Source organism: Echeneis naucrates, chromosome 12, assembly GCF_900963305.1.
Source record: "Echeneis naucrates chromosome 12, fEcheNa1.1, whole genome shotgun sequence".
Taxonomy (NCBI): Eukaryota; Metazoa; Chordata; class Actinopteri; order Carangiformes; family Echeneidae; genus Echeneis; species Echeneis naucrates.
Window position 1 is genome coordinate 8,741,595 of NC_042522.1, and position 26,895 is coordinate 8,768,489.

Consider the following 26,895-nt stretch of genomic DNA (forward strand, 5'->3'; position numbering starts at 1 on the left):
GATAAAGATCGTAGAACAGAGGTGAACACAGGATGTTATGGTTACAATGTGCGTATCTTTGACCACTACATCACTCACATGTCAAAACATCAGCCAAAATCATGACTTTCCACAGAGGGAAAGCCCAACTAGAAGCTGTCCGGTGTAATTTAGACATAACATTATATATTTACCTCTTCAGTCTCTTGGTAGGCCAAGCTAAACATGTTGGCAGAATCTGACATGATTTTAACAATATCATCAACAGTCCCATGTACTTATATCTCAAACAAACTGCACTGTGTACCCTTGTTTCCAGGTCCCAAGATGGTGGGAGTGAGGAATTACCACGGTACGCCAGCGCCTCCAGGAAAGACGCCCCTCTGTTTTCAGACAGGAGACTTTATTGAACTGCTGAAGGGAGACCCAGACACAGCATGGTGGGAGGTATAGCACTCAGCTACATCCACCACAGACCACATAGGCATAAGAAATTAGGAATACCATTATTTCCATTTTCAGACCTCTCTATACTTCAGCACATGTTCACATCATTGCTGGGTGAACACGGCAGGTGTTGTACCCAGTGGGATATTTATACTAAAAGATTTTAAACTGTAGCTCGGCTCTGTCTGAAGGTGACAAAATGGGCCAACCAGCACAGGCAAAGGTCAGTAATTAACACGTTAAATCAAATTTATTTAATCCTTAGAGAAATAGTCCAACCCCTCACTCCACATAAACATTTTTGCTTTTTTACTGTGGTTTTTGTGTGAATCAAATACAGGAAGTCTCATGTTAATTACTGAGCTGTAGAGCTGCTGATACATGAGGAGCCTAACTAGCGTTTGATTTTTTTTTTTTTTTTTTTTTTTTTTTGTGTGTGTCCCGGTCTTTATGCTATGCTAAACTAATTGGCTGCATCTTACATTTAACATGTAAACATGAGACTGGTATTTCTTTTTTATTTCTCACAACTGCCACACTATGGAAAACTATTCCCTTACTCCAGTGTAGCCAAAACAGAACTGCCCACGTACTGCCTTCACTACATATGAATCATCACCCCCTCAATGTCTTTGCATGGTACAGCTTCTATCTGGATCGTGATTGTTGATGATGATGATGTGAGCGAATTCACCCACCAGCTTACAGGACATACATTTTTTCGATTTAATGGCATAGAAATTAATTATCTTAACGCAGAACTGGGTTCGAAAATTATTGTTATGTTTTGTGAGAGTGAATTAAAAGTTATTTCCCTTACAACACAAACCTGCCACACACTGACATGTTTTTTTCATCCTTCCCTTGCTTCAGAAGTAAGCAGCCATCCGTATCACAATTATTGTTCCGATTTCTAGGAGCAAGGTGCAGGCATTTATGTATTTTCAGTGATGTACTAGTTCAACATTAATGAGACTACCTGCAAACCTGAAGGGGTTTCTGTGGGGAAATTGGCTTGATAAAAAGAGCTGGGGCAGACTCAGGCTACTTTTGCCACTCATGCTGAATCTCTGCCATCAACTGAGACTCAGCTGTTCTGTCATCCCTCCACAGCTTGACAGTTTAATCTGTCCATACAACATCGAAGTGTGTCGAGCTAGAAATCAATTAATGTAGGTAGCAGTACAGTATCTTTCAGCTTAAGTTGACAAGTAGGTAGGTATCACATACCACTATCGCATTATGTGATGTGTACAGTATTCAGTTACAGTGATAACCAGCCACTTTCTTGGTGTTACCATTAGTGGGTGCAAATGTCCCAACAATAGCAATTGGGCAAATGTGCAAAAATGATTATTATGATTGTGATTATGTGATTATAGTTTGTTATTTTCAAATGTATTTTTTCTTTTGGTTCTTATGTTTGTATCTGATTAAGTAATTTTCTCTGCTTTATCCCCTTTAACCACACTGACCCTCTATCAGCGTGTTTTCAGATAGTGTGATGAATTTTGCATTTGTGTAAAATATTTTTGATTTGTCTCTGTCCCATCTTTATTTTTCAGGGGAAACTGATACAAACACAAAAAAGTGGCTTCTTCCCTAGTTCATGTGTAAAGCCTTGTTTGGACCCAAAGGTTTGTCACCTATACACACTTAGGAGCCTTAACTTTATGTGCAAGTTCTGAGGGCCTACCAGAGCCCTGGTTTTTGTCTTTGAGTAAACTTAACTACCTGTTTGAGACGTTTAAGTAAATTATGTTTTGTAATGTGGCATGTCTGTTGTTTGTTTCAGCCTTTCCAGTCATTATCGAGTCGGCAATCCTCAAGGGAAGCAGATTACTATGGATATCCGTGGTAAGACCAGTAACTTAAGGCGGTTGTGCACTTACGTGTGAATATTTCATCCTCATATTGTTAAGGCCTGCGTGTTATATAGTATCATTACTTGAGGTCATTATATTAGAATCACTTCAGGTCTGTTAATGTTCATGCAGTAAGTAAACTAACCTCAAGCACATTGACATGGAAAAGTTTAATTGCTACATGGATGTTTGATATCAAGGACTTGCAAAGTTTTCACTGTGCCATTTCAGGGTGTAAATTTGTATCTGAGGGTCGCTGTATTTACTCTCGGCACCTCTGTAGGTTTGCAGGGAACATGGAGCGCCAGCAGGCTGACAACCTCTTAAAATCCCACAGCAGTGGGACTTACCTTATCAGAGAAAGAACAGCTGAGGCAGAAAGGTTCGCCATCAGCATCAAGTAAGTATTTCATATCCTACAGGAGAGGGAAATCTCAGGGGAAGGATTTCTGTACATATCTCATGGGAAATAAATATTCTCACATGATGACTATGTCAGCTCTTTCAGTGCACCTTTTTGCTCTGGCTAATTACTACGCAGTAATTGCTTTTTTTTTTTTTTTTTTCTTCTTCTTCTTCTTCTTCTTTTTATTTTAAATCCTGCTTTTGTGTGCATTTCCTCTGAGAGAATGCATCCCAATGAGAAACAATGTATGAGTTCTTACTGGAGCTGCCTATTTCAATTAATAAAAATCCACAGTCACACATAACTGGTAAAAATTACTTTATTTCTGTTTATTAGTTCTTCAGATATACAAATATTGCCTTAAAACAATTTCACACTTTTGAACATATGACAATAATGGCACCTAAAGTAAAATTGAGTGAGTATGTAAGAGTAAAATGTTCTTAGATAAACTATTGAAAAGGGCTTAATCTGTAACCACCACTGAGAATTTCTCTGATTTCAGATTTAATGACGAAGTAAAACATATTAAAGTCATTGAGAAAGACAGCTGGATACACATCACTGAGGCCAAGAAGTTTGAGAGTCTTTTGGTAAGTCATAAGTACAAAAGCAGTTACAGATACCTACAGGGGAAAAAAATATTAGCAGCTCATAATTTTTAATCCTTGTATGCTGTCTGATGTAACAGGAGCTGGTTGAATACTATCAGTCCCATTCACTGAAAGAGAGCTTCAAGTTGTTAGATACCACATTGCGATACCCCTACAAGTCAAGAGAACGCTCACTAACACGGGCCAGTACGCGGTCACCAGGTAAGCCAAACCAATAAACTTGTTTCCAGAAGAAAACTGAATGACACTAAACATTTCACGCCCGTCACTTATCCACATTTAGTGGCTTGCTACAGTGAATTTTTTGCGTGACCTATGGTTCAATTTGGCGAGCAAAAATGAATGACGTTGAACATTATTGTGTGCAATTCTGAGGACTGAGTTGCTCATGTTAATATGAGGAGAGAAGCCACTGTGACACTGTGTAATATGGGTAAGAGTAACAGCAATTGAGGGAGACTGAGGAAGGCTCTGGGGGAGAAAACTTGAAATGTTATGTATTTCATGTGGAACTTAATTGGCAATACATCTAACCCTTAGCTCCCATAGGGCCTTGGCCCAGTGTCATCTCTTAGGCCTGAAAGCAACTGGTTTGCTTTGATAATTTCCTGGCCAGCTTGGACACCCAGAAAGGGCTTCCAAATTCATGTCCCTTTGCCCTGAAAGAGAGGTTTTGACAGGCGATTTGGATGCCTCACGTGTAGCTGGGAGGAACCACTTGGTAAGCTCACAGCATGCCAGGGGGATTAGAAATACTCCCGGACCTGGGAACTCCTTAGTATCCCCCAGGGAGAACTTCCACCACCATAACAAAGACCCAGATAAGCAATATTGACTGAATGAATGTTTGGCTCAGGGTTTGATAGGACGCTGCATCTCAACTTATAAATTAGAGAGCTTCAATGAATGATTGTGACAGTGCTAATAATTTAATGCCCTGTCATCTTGGCCGTAGAGAAGGCCAGGGAGTGTGAAATAAATGTCAGGCTGCCCCCTCTCTCTGGGACTCTGTTCCTTGTTGGTCCAGTGACTATCCTGACTCATACAAAAAGAAATGAAGGGAGGCCAGAGGGGAAAAGGGCCAGAAAAAAGAGGCAACCTTGAAGTAGATAAAGAGAGACAGAAAAAAAAAAAGAAGAGTTTGTCAGCTAAGTCTGGACTGGCTGCCTGAGTTGGCTGCCCTCTTTGTCCATCTGACTGTATGAATACTGGCACTGACTTCTCTCCTGCAATAGCTCGCCTTTGTCCGCTCCATCGGAAGATCCAACACTCATGGCAAGATTGTCTCCCTCCTGTTTCGGCTAATTTGAAAATGAATGGAGACAATGTGCTTTCGTTTATTTCTCACTCTGTGTTTGCAAGCATGCTCCCCCCCCCCCCCCCGCTACCCAGCAGGTGGGCATGGAAACAGTGGCAGGATTTGGAAGAATCTATTATGATTTGGAACACCTATAATTGTACTTTGTTATATAAGGGTTTGTTTAGTGGACTATAACAGCCATAGCCAATCACATCCATTTCTGTTATTGCCATTAGAATCAGAGATGGCTGGTTTTACCATTTTTTATTATTAGGGTCCCATTCAGGTTCTATAGTTTGACTGTGTTTATATTCAACATTTGAGTCCTGCCTGCCAAATTTGAAACTAAACGGTCTCTTAAGCCGCTACATCAATGCATATACTGATATGTGTCGCTTTCAATAGCAGAATGTGGTTTTCAGACTGCAAAACCATTATCGTCAAGCAGATGTAAAATAAGAACAGAGTATGCTTTAAAGCCGCAGGCAGAGCTTCAATGCATTTGGCTCTCTCTTTTATTTCTTCCTCTGCCTCTCTGGCTCCAGCTCCGCATGCATGCACCTCAATACATTTTCAAGCTTTGTTTGCTCCTCTGTTTTCTTGTTGCTTCTTTGCAGCAGCCACCTGCGCTTCCTACAACTTCTCCTTCCTCAGTCCACAAGGCCTCAACTTCTCTTCTCAGAGCTCAGCTCCTTTTTGGTCAGGTACTTCTCCTTTTTTTTCCCCATTTTCTTATCATTCCTATTGTCTGCCCACGTTTCACCACCCATCATTTCATAATAAGCATCACAGCACTCTCAACCTTATTACTTGTTCTCTTTGCTGCTATTTTCATTAATGAGAACATTCCAGTTCCTCTTAGAATGACATTCCCTCATTAAGTCATGAAAAGAAAAACCTATTTCCTCTCCCTTGATCAAACAACTTGTCCCTTCTCATCATACTCATTTGTCAGTGTGTGATTATACCGTGTCATTCTGAACACAGCACTGGCCATCTTTCCTCTGCTCAATCTTAGTAACTAATTACTATCAATATGTCCAGTTTGCTCTCACCTCTGTCCCTCATGCCTAGCGATAGTTATTTGTTTCTAACACAAATCATAACTTTAGTTAACGTATAGATATGAGATATATTAAGATATCCTTTTTTTTTTTTTTTTTAACTCTGACTTGATCAAGCTCTAATTGTGTCCATTTTCAGTGTTTACTCCCCGGGTTGTCAGCACAGCAGTAGCCAGGTATAACTTTGCAGCACGGGACATGAGGGAACTGTCGCTGCGAGAGGGAGACATCGTCAAAATCTACAGCAAGATTGGTGGGGACCAGGGCTGGTGGAAAGGAGAGGCTAACGGACGAGTGAGTGAAGCTTGAAAGTACAAACTTCTACCAGAGCCCATATTGAAAGTGTTTTGGGTGCTGCAGTCTCCACCTTCATTAATTTAACAAACATCCAAATCAGTAAAGAATATAAAGAGTAATCAGCTTTCCTTAGCATGTTCTTCATTAGCCTTAATCCCCAACTGTGTTATTGTGTGGTGTGTACAAATTAGTGTCAAGTAAATCTGAGCAGAACACACAACAACCAGAATGCTTTTCTTACATTTTCATGAAAAACAAAAACATACTTTAAAAGGTCGCCTTAATCTGCCACTCCCTTTCTCTCATTTCATCCTAATAATGGTGTGAACTAACATCAAGTGTAACTGCAAACTGTGAAAAGATTCACTGTTCATGCAGTGACGGCACATTTTCTCCTGAATTAACGTGAGACGTGTCACTGCGTAGGTAGTTCCTGTATCATGAGCTTTGCATTGAATGAACATTTAGGAGGATTGTGAGTTTTACAAAAACAATAAAATATTAAATATTGATCATCTATGATTCTGAGCAAGATGCTCATTAAATAAAGCCTTTATATTGGCACTTACTATTCCAACAAGTAGAAGTTGTTGCTAAGCAACAGTCGAGGTAGCCTTCAAGTACATATAGTTTTTCTTTTTTTAGGATGGGATAAGGCCACCACATTTGAAATACAAAATTGCCTGCAAGTAATGTACATCCTGCAGCCAATTAGAGAAAAGAATCCTGACTAGCCTCAGTCTGGTGCCTTCGTGCTGTGGACTTCATAGATTACTTTTAGGTTGACTGCTCATTCAGCTTGTCTGGATGCCAAAATGGCATCTGACTGATAAAATAAAATAGCAAATAAAGGAATTCATGTCTAATAATGTCTGTTTTATGTTCCAGATTGGATGGTTCCCCTCGACCTATGTGGATGAAGAAGGGGTGCAGTAAGGCTGTGGATGGTTTCTTGCTGGGCTCCCTTTTAAATCAGGAACCATATTCTATCTACTGTTCTCAGAGAAAATTACTCACTCTCTCCAGGAAAATAACACCGGCCAAAACAAAAATTATTTTTTGCTGGCTTTTTTTTCTTTTTCTTTTTCCCAGCAAGCGTTTCTACCACATTTCTCCATCTTCAAGTATGCATCAGCTTTGTTTTTGTTTGTTTTCCGCAGGGTTTAGCCGAGTGTCCTGTTTAATTTGTGTACAGGAAAGAGGAAACAGCAGTGTGCTGTCTGCCAGCCTTTTTGTGTGCACTGCAGAGGGTTCACTGAACTGAAGACACAGCAGAAACTGACTCTGGAAAGCTTTACTTTGAAAACAGGCTCCCCCTTTGGTTGCAGGTCTACGTGAGGTGAAATAATTGTACAGTATAGATAATTTATTGAATAGAGATTATTATCATGACTAATGATTACTGTGGGGAAGTTGATTTTAGTAACAGCAAAGAATCGGCAGGGGGGCAAAAATAAGGAGGGAAAAAAAAAAAAAGGCAGCCGATTGGTTTTCATGTTGAGAGATTTTGCCTTAGTTGTCATGGTGATGCCTTTTGGGCTGACACCAGTGGAGGGAATCAACTTTGTTGACTGGTTTTACTTCTCCATGTTTGCGTGTGCCCATATGCGGCTCACTCACATACACACACACACACAGACCAATGTACAGTACTGTGCCTTTGAAGAATGGTCGTTGCTTATCGAACCTCAACATCAGCCAGTAAAGAACATCGGCCAGAAACCCGCCCTCCCCAAAGACGCTTTGTCCGTATCCAGAGGACTTTTACTAAAGGAGGGGAGTAGTGCCTGAACATCGCGCTGCGGATGGCTTGCCTTCAGCACTCAGAGACATAATGGGGAAGCATTTAAGATGTCCTAAAAAGAGACTGGATGGACTCAGAGAGACAGTTGGAGGGTTTTCATAGCCACCGGCATTCACATACACAGCCCACACCAGTCTTGTAGTTAGAAGTCAACAGGCATCATCAGCTGGATGCGAAAGGGCACATCAAGAAAATCAACTCGACAACCACTTCACACTTTGGTCATTTTGGTGTTCACTGTTCTATCGTTTGCTTTTTTTTTTTGTTTGTTTTTTTTTCTCTCACAGAATCAGGATTATTATTGTAAGATTTTTTGGACCAACACTTTTTCTAATCATTTGAAGCCAAATTCAGCCATGTTTTAATGTCTGCATGGAGTCTGATCAATTCTTATGATTTATGTACCTTGCCTTATTTTTACAGATGATCAGGTGATGGGATTTTTTTTTTCCTCAATATTATCCATTTTCCATGAGTGAAATCTATTTTGGTGCTGTGCAGAATCGTGAAGATTCAAAATCTGAAGGAAAACTCAACATAGCTCTTCCGAAGGAGCTTTTAATCACTGTTATTTTCAAGGGGTGCAGTGAGCAGTGTTTGCATTTACTTTCAGTAAGTGCCAGTAATGAAGCCATATAGACTACAGTGAGTGGGCATACAGCTTTCATATCAAGTTGTTGTGCTGTACGGATATTCAGATTTGTGCTGACCCAGTCAGCTCAGCTTTCTTTGAAAGTTGAAGTGAATTTACAAATTTATGAATTTTAATTAATATATGATATATTGACTAACTCCATTTGTATGGCCTTAGTCTGAACCTTCATATTTTCCACCTACGCTTTTCAGACCATATATTCTGCTTGCAGCTTCAACTGAACTGTTTCACTTCATGCAAGTTTGAAAATTTCACTGTGCTGAACACAAAAAAGGAAAAAAATACGAGAAAGCCTTTACGAAAAGGAGAAAAGGGGTGATGTATATTTGGAGAGTGTCATCTTGCTGGAAATGGGTCAAAAAAATCCTGCCATCAAAGCATTTGGCTGTCTCACTGAGAATAAAGTGCAAACACTGAGCACATCAAGTCTGGGTAGTCCACAAAGATCTATGGAGCAGAGGATGCTGATATGTTTAGTTTCTAAACTTCTTTATTAATGATTTGTGTCATTGCAAAGGACGACCACCCTGAAAAACACAAAGTCCTGCTAGAATTAGTCGTGGGTGGGGGTGGGGAGGGGGGGGGCTCTAGTCGCTGTTTATGTAGTGGACAAAACCCATTGCATGTGGCTCTTGATATGTCAACTCCTGTCCATAAACCCTCAAAAAATAGCTACTTCATTGTGTCCATTTTTTTTATTTTTTTTTATTTTTTTTTCTGAAAGGTTGAGTATTTCCAAATAAGGTCTATCATGAAATAAATATTTCTCTTTTGTTTTAAAACAGAGTTTTGATTTTTCTGTTAGAAATGATAAAAACTACAAATTTCTGAATTTTCTCTCATTGGCATCTTTGATTTTGTACATTTTGTCGACAGTGACGGGCAGCTGCATGCTGAATGGACGACATGAACATGATCTAGCAATAGCCTTAAAGAAATCAATATAAACAGTGTTGCACAAAATCATCACACAGCTTCAATTTCAGTTCATTAAAGTCTGCCCCAGGCTGTTGCAGCGCCACCGTTTCAGTTTTAAGTTTTTCAAACTGGAAAAGGAGTTTTGACAAATACATTTCGACAGGAGCTAAATGCTTCCCATTCTAGCTCACTTGTGACAACTGTCACACTGCGTAGCCATATTTCACCAGTGTACAGCTGTCAGGAGAGCGGGCGTCTGTGCATCCTTTACTGAAAGAGCCCACTTCAGTTGCACCCACCTGACTGTATGACCCCTGTGGGGGACGGCTGGAAGTCCGGCTCGTGTGGCGACTGACTGGGCGGCTCTCAGGTGGTGGGACATCCTCCCTGTTTACAACAACAGAGCGACAACATTAGATGATTTCACAGCAGAGGGAAAGAGGAGGTTCAGTCATTTCAGGGTGTTAGTGTGTGATTTCTTTAAACTTGCCCTGAGTGAAAATGCAGGAGCTGAGTTTGTCAACCAGGCTTTAAGAAATGTAAAACTCATTTGTCCAACCTTGAGGTACAGCTACCTCAAACATCATGGGCACATGAGTTTCTCTTGAAATTCCATCAGATCATGCTAAATATTAGGCTTGAAAGTATGTCGTCTACTTAAAAACTGGGTTTTCATTTGCACAGATACAAAAAGACAAAAGCTGCATAATTCTCACATCTTAGAAGCAAGATCCTGTGAATAACTTTTCCTGGCACATGATTTCAAGACTTATCAAAATTGACAAACCACTACACATACAGTACAGGACAAGCGTTGGGACACACTTTCCTATTCATTTGAATGAGAAGGTGTGTCCAAACTTTTGGCCTGTACTGTACATTAATCATTTTAGCACAAAATGCCTTCAATGTACACCCATTATTTATGCCAGACATCTGAGAAACACATTATTTTGTTTGTCTTCTGGACGCTGAAATCCATATTTAAAACTGTAGATGTACAATATTTACAGTAGTGAAACGATGTTGCTCAAAGGTGAAGAGCAGATGTCTTTGATATCTTTGAAGACACCTCCCAAGAGTGCCTACTCTCACTGAGACCCCGCTTTCAGCAAACGCTGACAAGAAGCATAAAGTATGATCTTCCCCCGTCAACAGAGCTGCCAACATTCAAGCTTAGAAGCTACTTTGCATTCTGCATTTATGTAACTTTTCAATAGCAGCTGGGATCTTCTCCTTTGTCGGAGTGAAACACCCGCACAACTAATCGACTTTGGCATTCTATACTCCTGTGCAGCCTGTGGAGGCCATGGGCTCACATTTCTGATGGTAAAAGGAATAAATTTGCTTTGGTTAATCTGAAACGGGAAACTGTGCCCCAAGTCTTCGAGGCTGTAATTCTTAGGTGTGAGTGTTGCCATGCAACAAGACAGGGCTACTGTGGAAAAAAAGAAAATCAAGTGGGGCATAAATTAACTATAATTTTTCTAACCTTTCTCACTTGTTTGTTGCAGAAGTTGTTGGTCTTGACTTTTGCATAAATTTGCTCTGACTGATGTGGCAAAAATTAGCTGCACATTTAACGGTTGTCAATTTATATTGAAATATTTCCTGAAGGACTACAAACATTGTTTTCACTGCCTCAGGAAAAGAAATATTTCCTTCCTGAAGTAATCACTTTTTTTTTATGTGGCTATATAATTAATATTTTGATGCCAACAATAGATTAAATAATCTGTAATGTTGAAAGTTGTAGTTCATTATGACAAGCTCACAGATATAATTACCTCCTACATATAAAGCTGCCTTTCAGTTGCAGCAATACTCTTAAATGTTTAACACTGAACTACCTGATCAGTATCAAACAACAGACTGAACTGTTTGTCCCTGCAGAGCCAGATATTTGCCCTCAGACCAAGCATCAAAGTGTTGTGTGTTTTTTGTTTTTTTTTTTTTTACATGGATGCACACAAACCCAAATGAATCCTCATCTTGCTCTGGATTCGCGGGGTGTGTATATAAACAACTGTTTGCTAACAAGCCTTATGTGTTGCTGTAGTGTTTACAGCTTGTTGCTGTCCCCAAGTGGGAAGTCAATCAGATCCTGCCAGTTAGATATTAGATGGTGCTCTCTGACATCAAAATCACAGCTGATAAGACATCTGCTGTCAAGAAACACTAACTGGTTCTCGGATTCATTCATTTTTAGATATTAGGGGGTGTAACAGTGTAACACTGTATTCTGTGCAAGAGTTAATTAACCTAACTAACAACCCAGTCTTGTTTTAGCGCCTAGCGTTAGCACAGAGGAGCATGAGACATGTATGGTGAATGCAGCTGAGAAGCCAGAGCTTGAGGACCACTGATCTTTTGAGTTTAATTCAATTTGGATAGTAAGACCAAAGAGGTCTTTTTATTTAATCGAGCAGTTCATTTTTCTTTACCAAAAATGTACCCAACCATGACTTTAGCGTACCATTACACCCTTACTAGATATCAAAGAATACTGATTTGGTGATATTTGGCAAAAAAAAAAAAAAAAAGTTAAATCTGCTGCCCTATAGTTTTTAATTCATGTTTTTAGTAAAGCATTGATCTATGTGGTTGTCAGTCCATGCATATTTACAAATTTGCACAAAATTTGCACTTATGTCTCCTTGGTCTTGAAGCAAAGCTTCTTTGCCTCACATTATTTATGTTTTTTTAGAGGCAGAGAATGTGGTAGTTTCAACAATGTAATGCTCTGTATCTCTCAGCCCTGAACTATTCCAGCTGCAGTGTTTACCTTGAAAAGATCTGAGAGGCAATATTGTTGGAGGCCTCACATTAGTATGCTTTGCCATCCCTCTTGCGTGCCTTTCTCTACAATTTCATGTCCATGTGAAGAGAGTTTTACTCCTGTATGTCACTGATATGGAGGAGCCTGTATCACGATTGTGGCTTGAAGTGCTTCCCTGTCCTCCCACACTGACACTGCTCCCATATCGACATCTACTTTGAAAGCATGTGGGCTGTTTTCAACTGCATATGAACCAACTCCAAAGTTTTTTGATAGACATTGTCTATTCGCAAGAGGAGAAATGCTCTCAGAGATGTTGAAAAGGGAGGTCATCTGCAAAATGTTGCCCCTGGAGTAGGTCAGTATTATATGTTTTCATGAATTCACTATAACTGGGCCTTCTGTTTGAAGCCAATTGCACCACACTGCCATCTTCAACTGGCTATACAGCACAGGAGAGAGGTCTCAACTAAAGCAGAGCTGTTCAGTAGCTTGAAAACACACAATTAAAAATGTGAAAATTGGATACTTCACATGAGGTTTTTTATATTGTTGCAGTGAGATGTCCATTATTTGGAAACAGTCTAATCAAACCGAAGCAAATAAGAGTAGGCTAATTTGCCACTTGATTTTCAAACTATGAAAAACGCACAGACCAAATTAAGATAGTAAAATCAAGGCAATGACTCAGCCTTTTATCATCTTCAACAAATAGCTAGAAAATACATATTTTTATTGGAAGTTGCAGATTAGTCACCTCGAGTAAACAATAGAAGCTGTGGTAAGCCATCATGCTGTTTAAATTAAGAAGAGGGAACATAGTGCTCCATTTCTCCAGCCTGTGCAGTGGCTTTCAGTCAGATCCGAAACCGAATTAAAAAGTTTTACTTACTGTCAACAAGTTACTGAATTGTGTAGACCCTGAATGTATTCCTGGCATGTTTGATGTATAAGGTCTAATAATATCTGCAGGAGCTGCTCAGCTAGAGTTTAAAGTAATTGGGGTGAGATGTTATTCAGCCACAGTGCTGCACACTGCTGGAACAAGCTCCCAACGGACATCAAATCTGCCCAAACAATGGCTGCTTTAAAAACAAGATGAGGGGGGAAAAAAAAAACTGTCCTATTCTCTATTACCTTCATTTAATGATGTAGTCTTGCTCCTTAATTAGATATAATCTGTTTTATAATTTGGTTTTACAGTTTTCTTATGCTTCTTATTTCTGTATTGTTGTTTTGTTCTATTATGACTCATGCTTAAACTTGAGGTTTGTTCCAAGTTTCCTTTTGTCATTGATTGTTTGGAGTATGACTGCAGCTTTGGCTTCGGTCTTATCCAGCTCACCTGTTTGCTTCCAAATTGCAAAGGGAGGAAGAGTTGTTGTCCAAAACACCCAATGCAAGCCTATACATTTTACACAATTTAAAGGGAGTGCTGTGCTGCTATTGATGTTTCATCTTTTCCTTTGAGGATTCAGCACCCATTGATATAAAGAGACCTTGACAAATTTATGGTCTAATCTATCCTTCAAAGGCAGCCACAGCAGTGACTGAAATTGCTGTTAGCCAGCAGGTGCTCCTGGGTTCAAACCCAACACAACCATCAAACTTTTTCAAAAGGCGTTCTCCAGACCTGGACCATGATAAAACAGATTGCGTTATCAAAGCACTAAAATTGCCAGTCTTTGTTGTGTGCGCATGTGTGTGTGTTTTTGTTAGATTTTTTGTAGTTATTTTTTTTTTTATGATTCATTTTATTTAATTGTGATCTTTAGTTTTTAAATAATGTCCTCATGTAAAAAGCGTGAACTATGATCAGAGAATTTTTTTTTTTTTTTTTTACCTGAAACATTTTTCTTTAAATTCATTCCTGAAACAGATCTGTTGGTCTCCACCATTTTTTACACACACACACACACACACACACACACACACACACACACACACACACACACACACACACACACACACACAGTTTAGTTTTTTTTTTACAGCCGAAAAACACTGTTTTGTCTTTTAGTTTGGGTAATTTATTATATTTATATTTGTGCAGAAGTGTTCGTGGAGAGAAGAATTGAACTCCTAGATGAAATGGAATGATTCGTTCATATTTATATATATATATATATATATATATATATATATATATACACACACACACACACACACACACACACACACACTGCTGTGACAGTAACTCAGCTTTTGGAGTCATATACCCTTTACTAATGCCAACAAGATCATCTGCAGCAGTCAGTTTGTTATCTCTTCTTTCTTTCCATCATTTCCAATTAAATCTAAATCTATGGCCAACTATGAAACGAGTTGAATGTCAGGAAAAGAAATGCTTTTCGTTTCGTTTGCTCATCAGCAACAATATGAAATTTGCAAGAATGAAACAGTGGGCAGGCAAAAGACCTTCTTGCAGGCTGTTAGACAAAAAGATCTATACAATTGGCAGCCACTTATCTTAGCATAGCACAAAGACTGGAGAGACAGGGAAACAGCTAGCGTATCACAACAGACGAACTGGGCCTACAGCCTCAGCACCTTGTAGACAGGCCACCTGTTGCAGGGCCATTCAGCCACTATCAAATGGTAAATAGTTATTTTATTTTGTATGGATGACAAAAACAAGTTATCACAGATTACATGTGTTCCTGTCTGTTTCCAGTGTTCAAGCAATGCTAAACTAAAACGTTCTTTGGTTATTATTTGGTTAAAATTGGTATCGGTCTCATCTCCCTGGCAGAAAGTGAATAAAATATTTTTTCCATAATGTGAAGCTTTTTTTTTTTTTTCTTTTAAACTATTAAAACATTAACAATCGGAAACAAAACACATTTGGGTTGAAATTACAGTACATCCAGTGGATTTCTTAATTGTACGCAGTAAAAGCTGAGTAAAAAACTTCAGTTAAACTGACACACAGCAAGCAGCAAGCCCAAGACAGGAAACCTCAAGAGAGTTTGCCGAGACCAGAAAGCTTATTGTGTTTCCAACGCCAAAGAAAAGCAGAAAAGATCAACAAGAAGAGAGTTTGTAACTTTTAATGAATCCTACTCTTGACTTTCAGTCGACGCAGCTGTATACTTACAATGTCAGCAATTATATATATAAATATATATATATATACACATACACACACACACACACACACACACACACACGCACACTAAAAAAGGTGAGGAAAATCTGTTTGCTTCTGCACTCTTAAAACAAAACCTTGGATTTTCGCGGGACTCCATTAAATTGTTCTGTAGAAATTGAGGTTTCGGATTAGATTGCAAATGGCATTCTGTATAATTACATTTTTCAGAGATTGTGAACATGGCAAAGTAATATATGTATATCCTAACAGTTGGAAGAACCCCGTCTCAGGAATCAAGATGTGTGTTGCCTTAAAGAAATCCAATTGAAACATATAATTTCCTGTTTCTATTTGAGTTGCATTTAAATGATTCTTTCCTGATTCTCAGGCAAGTCTAGGATTTTATGGTTATTTATCTATTTATAGATGGCAACGTGTTGTTGATCCTACAATGCACATTGATCATTGCCTATTTTAAAGTTCAACTATTCATGTTGTGCTTTTCTTAATTCTTTTATGTCTAATGAAGCTGAAAACATTTTATTTTTCTGACTTGATGGAGGTGTAAAATTTGGAAGTTTCTTATTCTACGCTATTCTTTTTTTGGCAGTAACTGAGGACCAAGAGAAACTTTCCAGACTGCATGTGTGGATTTGTTGCATCCCTCCGTGATTCTATAATCTAAACATCAAGCTGCCTGTATCTTTGAGTCTGCCTTGTTGTCTCTGCTGGAGCTGTGTTGCTGTAAGTACCTGATATCATTGGAGAACTCCTTCTCAGAGTGACATCTGCTGCTGAGCTTCCAGTATAGAAGTCCGGTGATTACCAGCAGGATGATGATGAGGAGTAGAGAGCCCACAATGGTGCCAACTATCACAGCTGCTCTGTTTGGAGCTGGGAATCAATATGAATAACAAGGAGTTATTATCTCAGAAGCTCTGTGGCAGGAGACAAGTGAAGAGAATCCTAGCTCCTAACTCTTCAGACTGCATAATAATGTCTTCTCACAACTCTTCTTCACTGTTTCTGTCCAGTAAAAGTGGCCCAGATGTCAACTTTTCTTCAGTGAAATGAATGCTCACAGATTAGAAGACTAGAAGAACAACCCCGCCCCTCACCTGTGTGATTAATACAATGTTAAGCTAACAATACATTTCGGTAGCCGATATAGCACAGCAGACAAAGTTCAAACAAAGCGGCGTAGCAAACAATGAAAATTAAGCTTACAAAGTTAAACTAACACAGAGCCAAAAATGTTAAGACACTAGGCTAGCTCTGTCCCAAGTGTACAAAATGTGCCAACTAGTGCCTCTAAATCCAGCAAAGTAACAGGTCATGTCTCATTCGTGTAATGCGTACAAATTTCAGACTCTCATCATATTAAAACATCGTGTAATGGCCCTAATTACTGGAGGTCATGGTGCCATATTTTCACCAAGAGTTGAGAACTTGCACAAATATCCATGCATCTTTTTGGCTTGGCCCCCCCCAAAAAAAAAAAAAAAAAAAAAAAAAAAAAAAAAATATATATATATATATATATATATATATATATATATATATATATATATATAAATAATCGTTCATAATAGAATGAACTTTTAGGCAATAATTAGTTATGGAAATCTGAAGATATGAAGAACTGGCTTTAACTGGACAAGTATTCAGCATCTCAAGAGAATCAAATAACAGATCCAAGAAAAGTCAAAATAAATAAATAAATAAAAAAATACACTGAATGTGGGAAAAAATAAAAAGGTCAATCTAGAAAATTCTCAGTCATCTTGCGATTTATTTGTAAGCGGGTAGGAATGCCTCAAACCAAAAACTTTTGAGTCTGAGTTATGGACTTGACAAGATATAAGATGGGGAGTCTACTCCAAAGATCAGGAGGCACACAAAGACAAACTCATTTCATAGGTCCACAGAATGCAGTGCACTTGTTTGAGAGCAGGGAGGATTTATTCTGAATGATTGCCTATTACTTCGTCGCTGCTCTTACAATCACTAGACTCATTCCCCTGTGAGACAGCTCTTGTATGCCTCTGCTTTCTGGTCTTGCTCAGAGCTGTTCACAGGTATTACTGCCTGTGGATCGTCCACCTCATAACAGGATTCCTTTTGTATTTTACACACTCTGTCAGCCAATCAAAGCTCATGAGGTGCTCTCCATCAGCCTCTTCATCGTTTAATTTACGCCCCATAAAGCTCCTGAGGACTGCCGACAACGAATCATTTGTGCATTACTCATGAGTGTGTAATGCTGAAATGATTGCACTGACAAATTGAAGTTGACAAGTAGAAGAAAAGAGACTTTGTATAAAGTTACTTTTAGCATTTACTGTGACCTTTTGTCGAAATGACATAAGGATGATTCACTGTGCGACTAAAATCCGGTGTGTGTTTAAGAAGTAGAGCAATGACAAGATTATGGCACAACTACAAAGAGAGAAGACTTAAGAGGATGAGATCTAGGTCTTTCGCGATCACGTGAGTGCATCATGAATTTGTCAACAGGCGCCATTCTGCGCAGGCGTGTATTCATTCCCTTACGTTTGTTTGCCCTCAGGTTGATGATGCAGTGTTCGGTTCCAACAGCATTGTTCACCTCACAACGATAGATTCCTGCAAAGCTCTTTGAGTGATTGCTGATTTTCAGCTCCCCGGTCACACTGTCTGAAAGAAAAACATGCACAAACACAGATTTACACATGCAGTACACACTATGTATTAAAAGAAAGATGCCGTTTTTGTTTTTTTTTGTTTTTTTTTTTAAACATACAGACAAAATTTAAGAGACTATTTAGAAAAGCATAATCTTTAACCACTGTGTTTCCTAGACAAGAGGCAAGAGCGCTACGTCTTGAGAGTGGACTGGGGGGCCAAGGCCAGTTGGTTAACATGCCAGCTTAAGGAGAAGACGACAACAGATGGACAAGAGTTGACATCGGCGTTACATCACCAGAGACGTGTTCTCCCGGTCAGTAAAGGAATGAGGTTGACATGCAATTCAGAATTTTTATATGCTGAAGACTAAATGCTAAGATTGCCTGTGTAGAAATGTTAAAATTTACAAAAAGCTCCTTTAACAGACACTTTCTTCAAGGGCTCTTTTAAATGTTCATCTGAAAATATGTAGATCGCCCCCCACTCATTACATCTGCATAACCCTGATATTGAGAAAATAAGCTGCTGCTGCTCCATGACAAAAAGAAAAGTCGCTCTGCAAATCATTATTTCCTAATGGCATTCTCATATTCTGGATGATTCTCATTTCTATAATCACAAAAACTGATTCTTTTTTTAGGATGACTGTTGAAAACACAAAGCACACCGTCAATTTAGAAAAAAAATTTTTTCTCCACACACACACACACACACACACACACACACACACACACTCTTTTTGATGTGTAGTAGCATTGTGACATCAGCAGAGGTCACACTTACCCTTTGTGGCTGTAGCAGGGAGGGCGCCGCTTTCTCTCCTCCACTTGTATTTCAGAGGAGTGGAGCCTTTTGCACACTGACAGTGCAGAATCACCGGCTCGCCGACCAGCTCTCCTCCCTCCACCCAGCACTTAGGCGCTGACGGCTTCACTAAAAACCACACAACAAATGGATAATTTCACGCTTCCATTTCCATTACATTTTCTTAAGGAAAAAAAAAAAAAACAACAAAACACAGCTTAATAGCTTCAGGATCAAGAACCATTGTGATCCTTCAATAACAACAATTCACACTATGTGGATAAGCAATGTGGGGAGGGAAAAAAAAAAACAGAGGCAGTTTTAACTGAAAAGTTAGATTAAAAAAAAGACAATTATACATTGGAAAATCTAAATGCTTTCTTGACGACAGTTGAAGACTGAAACCCTACACTGTCCTGGCGTAAAACGGGAAGAGTGGTATCATCTAAAGTGAGGCTGATGTACATTGAGGAAAGTTCATGGTTCATAGATCTGGAGATTATTTTCACCCACAGAGATTCACAATTTGAATCGTCGTCATTTCAAATTCAATTTCAGGTGAAAAACTAAAGAAATCCAGACCTCCATTCATCACGCTCATCCTGCACCCAGGATCATACAAAGAGTCTGAGCTATAAAACCACTTTCCAGACTGTCAGATGCCAGCTGTCTATTGCTATATGAGGCCTTGGCAAAACTGATTATTTAACAAGGCGCTTGCTTAATCTGTCACTGCTTTTGTATCAAGCTGAGTGTTGAAAGTCAAACAGGAACTAAGATATGATTTAGCTCTAACAAGTCAGTCATCCCTCTGATTTGATTATGTAAAATAATTGCAAACGTTGATCAAGAAATCCACTTTTGTCTGAGAATTGGTTTGTTCAACAGGCAAACAAACTGGCAACCTCCAACACTGGAAGCTTGTAAACCAACTGAAGCTGATGCGGATCAAGGTAAATTCTACTTATTTTTCAGTTTTTAACATAATTGGCCAGAAGAGGCTTTTAGGGCCATTTAAAGTGAAAACATTGTACAAAAGTCTACCAAATTTCCTCCTACAGATAAACAATGTCTGCATCATTCCTATTTTTGAGATTGATGTGATGTAAAATTACTGGTAAATTAAAATAATTAGTTTCCTTCCTTCATCATTTCAGCCATAAATTGTGATTCTTATATTTTCATGAAAAGCTGGAGGCCTAATGGTTTAAAAGTCGACCAAATGAACAAAAGGAAAATGTTTTAAAGTTTAATGTTTATTTATTTGTACAAAGATTTGTGTAAGTGTTTTATGTGCAGTATTGTGTATTTTGTCAAGCTAGTTACAGTAAATTCAGTGAAGTTGTAAAGCAGCATGAAATGTAATCAGTGCTCTGTAACGTCTGCAGCTTTGATTGATCAGAATGAAAACAAAATGTAGAACTAACAAACCAAAACTACATATTCTGATGGACATTTGGACAGGCTGCATATCTGCTGGGGAGCCATCGCTCTAAGAAGTTTTTTAATACAGTATTCAGGATTAAAGTCATAACAAATAAATCTGCCAATGGGGTGACCCTCTTCCACCAAAGGTACTGCTCGGGCTCTTGAAACAAAATGAGTTGGACCAGAATCAAGTAAATTACTTCACTTTTTTGGCAAATCTGAAGACTGACCAAAGATAAATGGTTTTAAGTGAAGTACTACCTCAAATGACTGGCGCCTTTTTTCTAATTTCTTATTCTGTATCAGTTTTAGTTTCAGAGAAAGCCACCGTACAGTTGATTCCTTTAGCTAATTCATTTAATTGCAGTGTTGAAAACTGTGACCACAGCCACCATTGAAAAGGCAACAGTCCCAGTTGGCATGATCAAAAGTGGGAAACTGTTAAGAAGGCGTGAAAACAGTTTGGTTTTTCTTTTGGTGTCTTTTGAGATATTTAGTTTCAACAAAAACATAACTTATTTGAGAGAAAATGGGTTGAACATGAGAAAATTGCACAATTTGACCCTGAATTATGGAGCAGTACAGAATGAAGGCTGACTAGTAAAAGTATGTTAGAACTGCAGACACTGAGAAAGCTATTATCTCTGGATATGGTTATGAATATGTGACCTTTTACAGAACTGACCTGTATGAGCCAGTGATGAGTACAGAGTAATGCTGTAGTATTCCTAAAAGATAAAGCCCCACCTGATAGGAAATCTTCTATTGAAGCAAATTCTACGTGTAATGCAATCTGGCATTGTCCAAAAAACAAACAAACAAAAAAACCCTCTGTGGTGGCGAAAAAAACCTCAGGATGAACCGCAGCGCCATGTCTTACCCATAACCACCAGCGACACTTTACGCATGTCCACTCCAGGTGATTTCTTCACCTTACACTGGTAGGTGAGACTGTGAGCTGGTGACAGCAGAGCGATTGAGAGTGACGCGTCGCCCACGGAGGGGTCGGGAGCGGCAAAGCCGAGCCCTTTTGCAAGGGCGTGATTTTCATGGATGTATTTGGTTCCACTGCTATAGGACATCAGCTGATGGAAAACAAAGAAAAAAAAAAACATATCAGCAACAAAAGGACTTTAAACAACACATGAATCAGAACTGCTTTCCCCTTCAGATGATTAAAAGAGTGCTTCACAATGACAAAGCCACTTCGGCTGAGCACCAACTCTGTAACTCTACTGGATTTTTGGTGGCTTTCAGTGCATTATTTTGGTTTTTGTCACAATAACTGTGCGGTCCAATCTCCACGCACACTTATCAACCTTTCTTTGAGTAGCAGCAAGCAGCTGTTCTCTGCAAACAAGCTCAGATAATCCTGCGGTTTCTCTGCCTGCCAAGGCCAAAAGAGAGACCGATAAAATTTGTGACTAGCTGCTGAAGAGTATGCAGAAGCCGGAGATTGTATATGGGTACAAGTTTCTGAGGAAAAGTTTTGAAGCTCAGAGTGCCTGCTCCCCTGTCGCCAGCTTATGCATATGCTCTCCCACTTGTCATTCCAACTCAAACATTTGCGTTACGTCAGTTTTACCTCAACATTTTTGGCACGTCAGCCTTGGATTTTGTTTTTGTTGCTACATCTGACAGTTTAAAAACAGATTTTTCTTTGCTCAGTGGAACCAAAGGCATGAAGGACAGTGTATAGTGGGCTAACATTTCTAGCTTTGAACTTGCAGTAGACAAACATATTCAGTATGCACATTAGCCACCAATTGAAACTGGTCAGCTCTCTTCAACAGCCCCAGATCAATCTCAGTAAATGTCTACTTCCAAATGGCAAAGAGGTGAAGTCCTCAGGTATGCTTATAAGCCTTATTTAATTTTACAGGAAAATGGGTTAAACAACTAATCCCTGGACAGAATTCTTTAGACTAATAGAAGAAACAAAACATCACTGGAAGTTCATTGGATCAGATCAAAGATGCTTAAGGTGGTATGTGGTGGTTTCTTCCTATCGTTTTAGGTTGTTAGTGTTACATTTCTTCTGTAACTGTCTTTATGCAGCACGCAGCAGCTCAGCTGCAAATACAACGAAAACAGAGCAGCCTGTATCTAACTTTACTCATTTACTAGATGACTGCTAGTGAGGTGAATGACCTGGAAATAAGTTTGGAACGCTGACACTGGTTTGACTACAACCTTTACTACGAAAATAGCCACAATGCCCCCTCTCATGGAGCCGCAAAACAAACACATGTTGCTTCACATGTAGTTATACAGCATACACAAAAATTACTGTGGGTACAGAAATTATTTCAGACCCCCTTAAAATTTTCACTCTGTTACATTGCAGCCATTTGCTAAAATCATGTTTTTTTCCTAATTAATGCACATACCATTTAGAATTAAGGCCAAAAAGTTCAATCACGTTGTTATAGTCTGGGAGTCCTTCATCTGTTTTTTTGGCAAACTCTACGCAGGCTTTCCTGTGTCTTGCACTGAGGCGAGGCTTCCGTCAGGCCACTCTGCCATAAAGCCCTGACTAGTGGAGGGCTGCAGTGATGGTTGATTCTCTAGAACTTTCTCTTTTGATCTTCGGTTTCTTCTTTACCTCTCTCACCAAGGCTCTTCTCCCCCAACTGGTCAGTTTTGAAAGAGTTCTGGTCATCCTAAACGTCTTCCCTTTAGGGATTATGGAGGCCACTGTGCTCTCAGAAACCTTAAGCGCAGCAGAAGTTATTTTGTAACCTTTGCCAGAGCTGTGCCTTGCCACAATTCTGTCTCTGAGCTCTTTGGGCAGTTCCTTTTGACCTCACAATTCTCACTTGCTCTGGCAGGCAGTGTGTGCTGTAAGGTCTTATATAGACAGGTGTGTGTCTTTCCTAATCAAGTCCATTCAATCTAATTAGACACAGCTGGAACCCAACGCTGTAGAACCATCTCAAGGATGATCAGAAGAAATGGAAAGCAGAGTGTCACAGCAAAGGGTCTGAATACTTATGGCCATGTGATACTGTTCTTTAATAAATCTGCAGAAGTGTCTAATTTCTGTGTTTTTCTGTTAAAATGGGGTGCTGAGTGTGCATTAATGAGGAAAAAAAAATCTACTGAAATGATTTTAGCAAATGGCTGCAATGTAACAAAGAGTGAAACATTTAAGGGGGTCTGAATACTTTCCGTACCTGCTAATATATAATAATTTGTTGCATTTAGGAAAATACAGAACTGAAATAAAGAACACTGACATTTTACTCTGCGATAACTCAGCGATAACAAATGAAAACACCAAACTCTTATGAAGAGGAGAAACAAAAAGTAAAGTTTATCTGTGCATGGTTAATAAATTCAACAGAACCACACAGGCTCATTCCACTCCTGCACATACCTCTGCAAAATTAATAGAATAAAATATAACCCACTTTGATATAATTAAAACCTATAACTGCAACCTAGCAGCTTAAAAAGGGCAAAGATAAATATAGGCCAGTTTGAATTTAATATAACAGTTTTTTATTGCAGTACACTGTCATCCTTATAACATAAAACACAGCTACATCAGCTAAAGGCCTAAAATAAATATTCCTTCGCTAAAGAACAATTTGTTAAATGTCCCCGTTTTCACCTGGTTAACGCGACTTCTGTTTCTGAACAATCTGTTTTTCTCAGACTTATTCATGGAAAACCAATCGAAGGCGGTGACCAGAAAGTCAATAATGCCAGCGGGTACAAGGTGAAGGTGTCAGCCATAGACGCAGGAAGTGACAGATTTAAGAGAGTGAGAGATTTTAAGTGACAAAATATTAAAACAATTTTTTTTTTCAATTTCATGTGTCACCCTGAACTCCAAGATAAATATCCAACAAAACAAATAAGTAGAAAAATTTAAATAATTGTTTTGGTTTTTTTTTTAAGCCAGAAAAAGCTTCTGTGATGGGGCCAAACAGCCGCCTGCTTCTCTTGGGCCACGGGCACCCCTGTGCTGTGAGACCGTGTAAAGAAGTGCACAAAAGGTGGCAGTTGGGTATTTAAGGCATTAGAGGAGTTAGTAAAGGAGGTGGTCTCTGAAGAAATGAGGCTTCAAGACACGATCGATAGACATCCTTATCTCATAGCGAGGGCATATACAGTATGCCTTCAGCATTATATGCAGGGTACCAAGAATCACCAAGTATTGAGAAATGGGTACCAAGAATCGATCAATAATGAATGAATAGTTTGTGCCTCTCATTTTGCGTCGGTAGTGGCTGGTACATTTATAGTATGAGGTGTATCAATCTCATTCAGCATCTTACCAACTGATCCTTCTGCGTGGTGTCTGGACTGACCACAGACCATTCGATGTCAAGTCCTCCGGTGTCAAGGGGGCCCACTGTGTACCTGCATCCCAAAATGGCGCTCTCTCCCTCGGCCTTCTGGATGGTTTGAGGACCCGTTGCCGTCACCTGCATTCCTCGTGTATATCTCAGCTCTTTAGATTCAGAAAAGTCTTAAGTCATTTGTCACAGACACATATAGACTGTATATTATTTCTAAAATAGATTCAGATTCTTTCTCAGATTATGTCTGACCAAGAGAGCAAGAAGAGTGCATTACTGCAGCCACATTCCACTCAAAATATATACAAGTGCCTAAAATGAAATTCCTTCAGCAGAGCCCAATAACCACCACTTCAGAAAAAAATAGCGCCAAAGGTTAAATGTGTGCTTTCCAGTATATTGCACTTTCTTTCTTTTTTTTTTTTCAGGCTCTGTTCTTCACTGCATTCACTTTGAAATAAAATAATGGCTTTCACATTAAAGAACCAAACTTTAATTTGATTCGGTTTTCATCAATATTGAATGAATTATGTGTGAGCTATTGCCCTTTTAACACATTGTGCCCCACTTGCAAGGGTTCAAAAGTAATTGGACACTTGGTCACTAAATGTTTAATGGGTGGCTGTGCTTGGCTTCAGTGCTGGGCTGTGAACAAAAGACTCACATGTAGCGAGGAGTAGACTGAGAGCTGTCATTTCATTTGACGTAAAAGCTGTCTGTCAATATGAAGGGTAAAGCAGGGATGACTGGGCAAATGAAGATAAGGTTGGCTGAGGAACACGAGGAAATCTATCTACATAGGAAAAACCTTTTATGATTGCTCTGCAAGTCAAACATGCTCACGAGGATGAGTACACCCGATGGACTTGCCTTGTAACTTCATGACCTAACCCTGCCATGGATTTACCACATACCAGGCTCCTGTTCACAACTACTCATGTACATTTCTATAACGGAAGCTTCGGGATTATTGAAACAAAATTCATCCTCCTCTATCCATCCTGCTCATTTGATGGAGAGAGGGGAAAAACAAAGCTTATCAGGAACAGCTCCTGACACAAAACTACCACCTCATTTGTCACACCTGGTTGCTGGCTCTCTTATGGCTTGGTCACGTGTAATGGCGCCAGGCACCGAGGAATGCTGATGAGTTCGCTTCTGATGGACGCAACAAGATGAACGCAGAGGCACCAGAAGCAATGTCAATAGATGCCATTTCATTAACCAGCAGGACAACGATGCTAAAGCAACCAAGGAACGTTCGGGGGAAGAGCTGAAATATCTTGGACTGGCTAAATCGATCCATTGATAAATCGCCAGTCCACTTGCTAATGAACAAGAATCGCAGAGACCTCTTACCAAGTCCTGTGTGAGTATTTCTCTGGAGAGTACAGGACAATTGTATTTGTCTTCGTGCCTCAAACTTTAGAGAACAAATCAAAATTTTCCATACCATTCTCTCTATATTGATGTAAATAAAGTTTCAATCATTATTTCATTTAAAATAAGCATATAGGCTGAAGAAAGCACCCTTGGTGAAAAAAAAAAAAATTATTATTCTTGGGTTTTTGTTTGTTTGTTTGTTTTTGTTTTTTTGCCATATCATCCTTCACAATTGAAGTTTGAATAGATATTGGGGCAGATTTAAATAAATTATCATTGGGGCTGTTTTTGTTTCCATCTTCCTTCAAAATAAATACATGTGCACAAAAAACTAATAAAAGCAAGAATTGCCTTTCAAGTTGGAGCGCACAATAATGATTCTTTTCAGACTTTAAAGTGCATTGTAAAGTAAAAGAAAAAATATTAAATGTAAAGCACATTGATTCCACTTTATGTTATTACATAAAAATGAACCGGCCTCAAACTAAATGTACATTTGTATTAACACCACAACCCCAAGACAGAAACAAAAAAACAATGAAGCGCAAGGCATAAGCTCAAATCCCAGGAGTCAACAGTCATCTGGAGGCCTAATGTGAAAGCCTGATTGAACCAACTGTGAGTGCCATGGTAACATGCAGATATCTCACGGGGGCCTGAGGCTCAGCAGAAATGACACATGAAGCCAAGCGAGTTCATTTGGGAAAAAGGATGCTTCATTCAGGATCAGTACGGTGAAACGCAGGATAGTAGCGAGCAGACACCGCGCCTTGTGTGCTTGTGTTGTCTTGAGTGTTTGTGATTCCTACCTGTGCTCAGGAGAGTCACGGTGCATAACAACAAGCCAGAGAACCAGGGCCGGCAGCCGAGGGAGGGGACTGACCTCCAGCCACCGCTACTTTGTCCGAACATCATGGTGCTGCTCGAGATAAAAACATTGACAGCAAGTGGTCAGAAGCAGAATAAAGCAGAAAGACAGAATCTACTGAATTTGTGTGAGAACAAGCGAGAAAGAGAAGTAAGTCGTGCAGTTAAGCTCTTGAGAGAGGTTATATCACTCTTACCTGGGCGCAGCCACTTTCAA

At 39.3% G+C, this 26,895-nt stretch overlaps 2 protein-coding genes across 2 annotated transcripts in view; one reads left to right on the top strand and one right to left on the bottom strand.

The window, feature by feature from the left end:
• vav2 (vav 2 guanine nucleotide exchange factor) overlaps positions 1–8,993 on the top strand; it is a 177,070-nt gene extending 168,077 nt beyond the window's left edge. The window contains exons 21-28 of the mRNA XM_029515090.1: positions 299–426; positions 1,992–2,063; positions 2,222–2,283; positions 2,575–2,691; positions 3,203–3,290; positions 3,389–3,512; positions 5,815–5,969; positions 6,861–8,993. Coding sequence (XP_029370950.1) covers positions 299–426; positions 1,992–2,063; positions 2,222–2,283; positions 2,575–2,691; positions 3,203–3,290; positions 3,389–3,512; positions 5,815–5,969; positions 6,861–6,908 — 794 coding nt within the window. The 3' untranslated portion in view covers positions 6,909–8,993. The remainder of the gene's footprint in view (positions 1–298; positions 427–1,991; positions 2,064–2,221; positions 2,284–2,574; positions 2,692–3,202; positions 3,291–3,388; positions 3,513–5,814; positions 5,970–6,860) is intronic.
• A 559-nt stretch (positions 8,994–9,552) lies between these two features.
• On the bottom strand, positions 9,553–26,895 carry vsig8a (V-set and immunoglobulin domain containing 8a). Its single transcript, XM_029516424.1, has 8 exons — positions 26,876–26,895; positions 26,621–26,730; positions 24,405–24,580; positions 20,999–21,203; positions 18,670–18,819; positions 17,773–17,895; positions 15,972–16,113; positions 9,553–9,736 (listed from the first exon to the last, which is right to left on the bottom strand). Exons 2-8 carry the CDS (start codon positions 26,724–26,726, stop codon positions 9,553–9,555), a joined length of 1,086 nt encoding a protein of 361 aa, XP_029372284.1. The 5' UTR covers positions 26,727–26,730; positions 26,876–26,895.

Coding starts and splice junctions, on each gene's coding strand:
- vsig8a (XM_029516424.1), bottom strand. CDS start 26,726: ATGATGTTCGGACAAAGTAGCGGTGGCTGGAGGTCAGTCCCCTCCCTC. Junction 21,204..24,404: donor CCACGCAGAAGGATCAGTTG/GTAAGATGCTGA, acceptor GTTTTCCATCAG/CTGATGTCCTATAGCAGTGG. Junction 9,737..15,971: donor GAGTTCTCCAATGATATCAG/GTACTTACAGCA, acceptor TGTTGTAAACAG/GGAGGATGTCCCACCACCTG.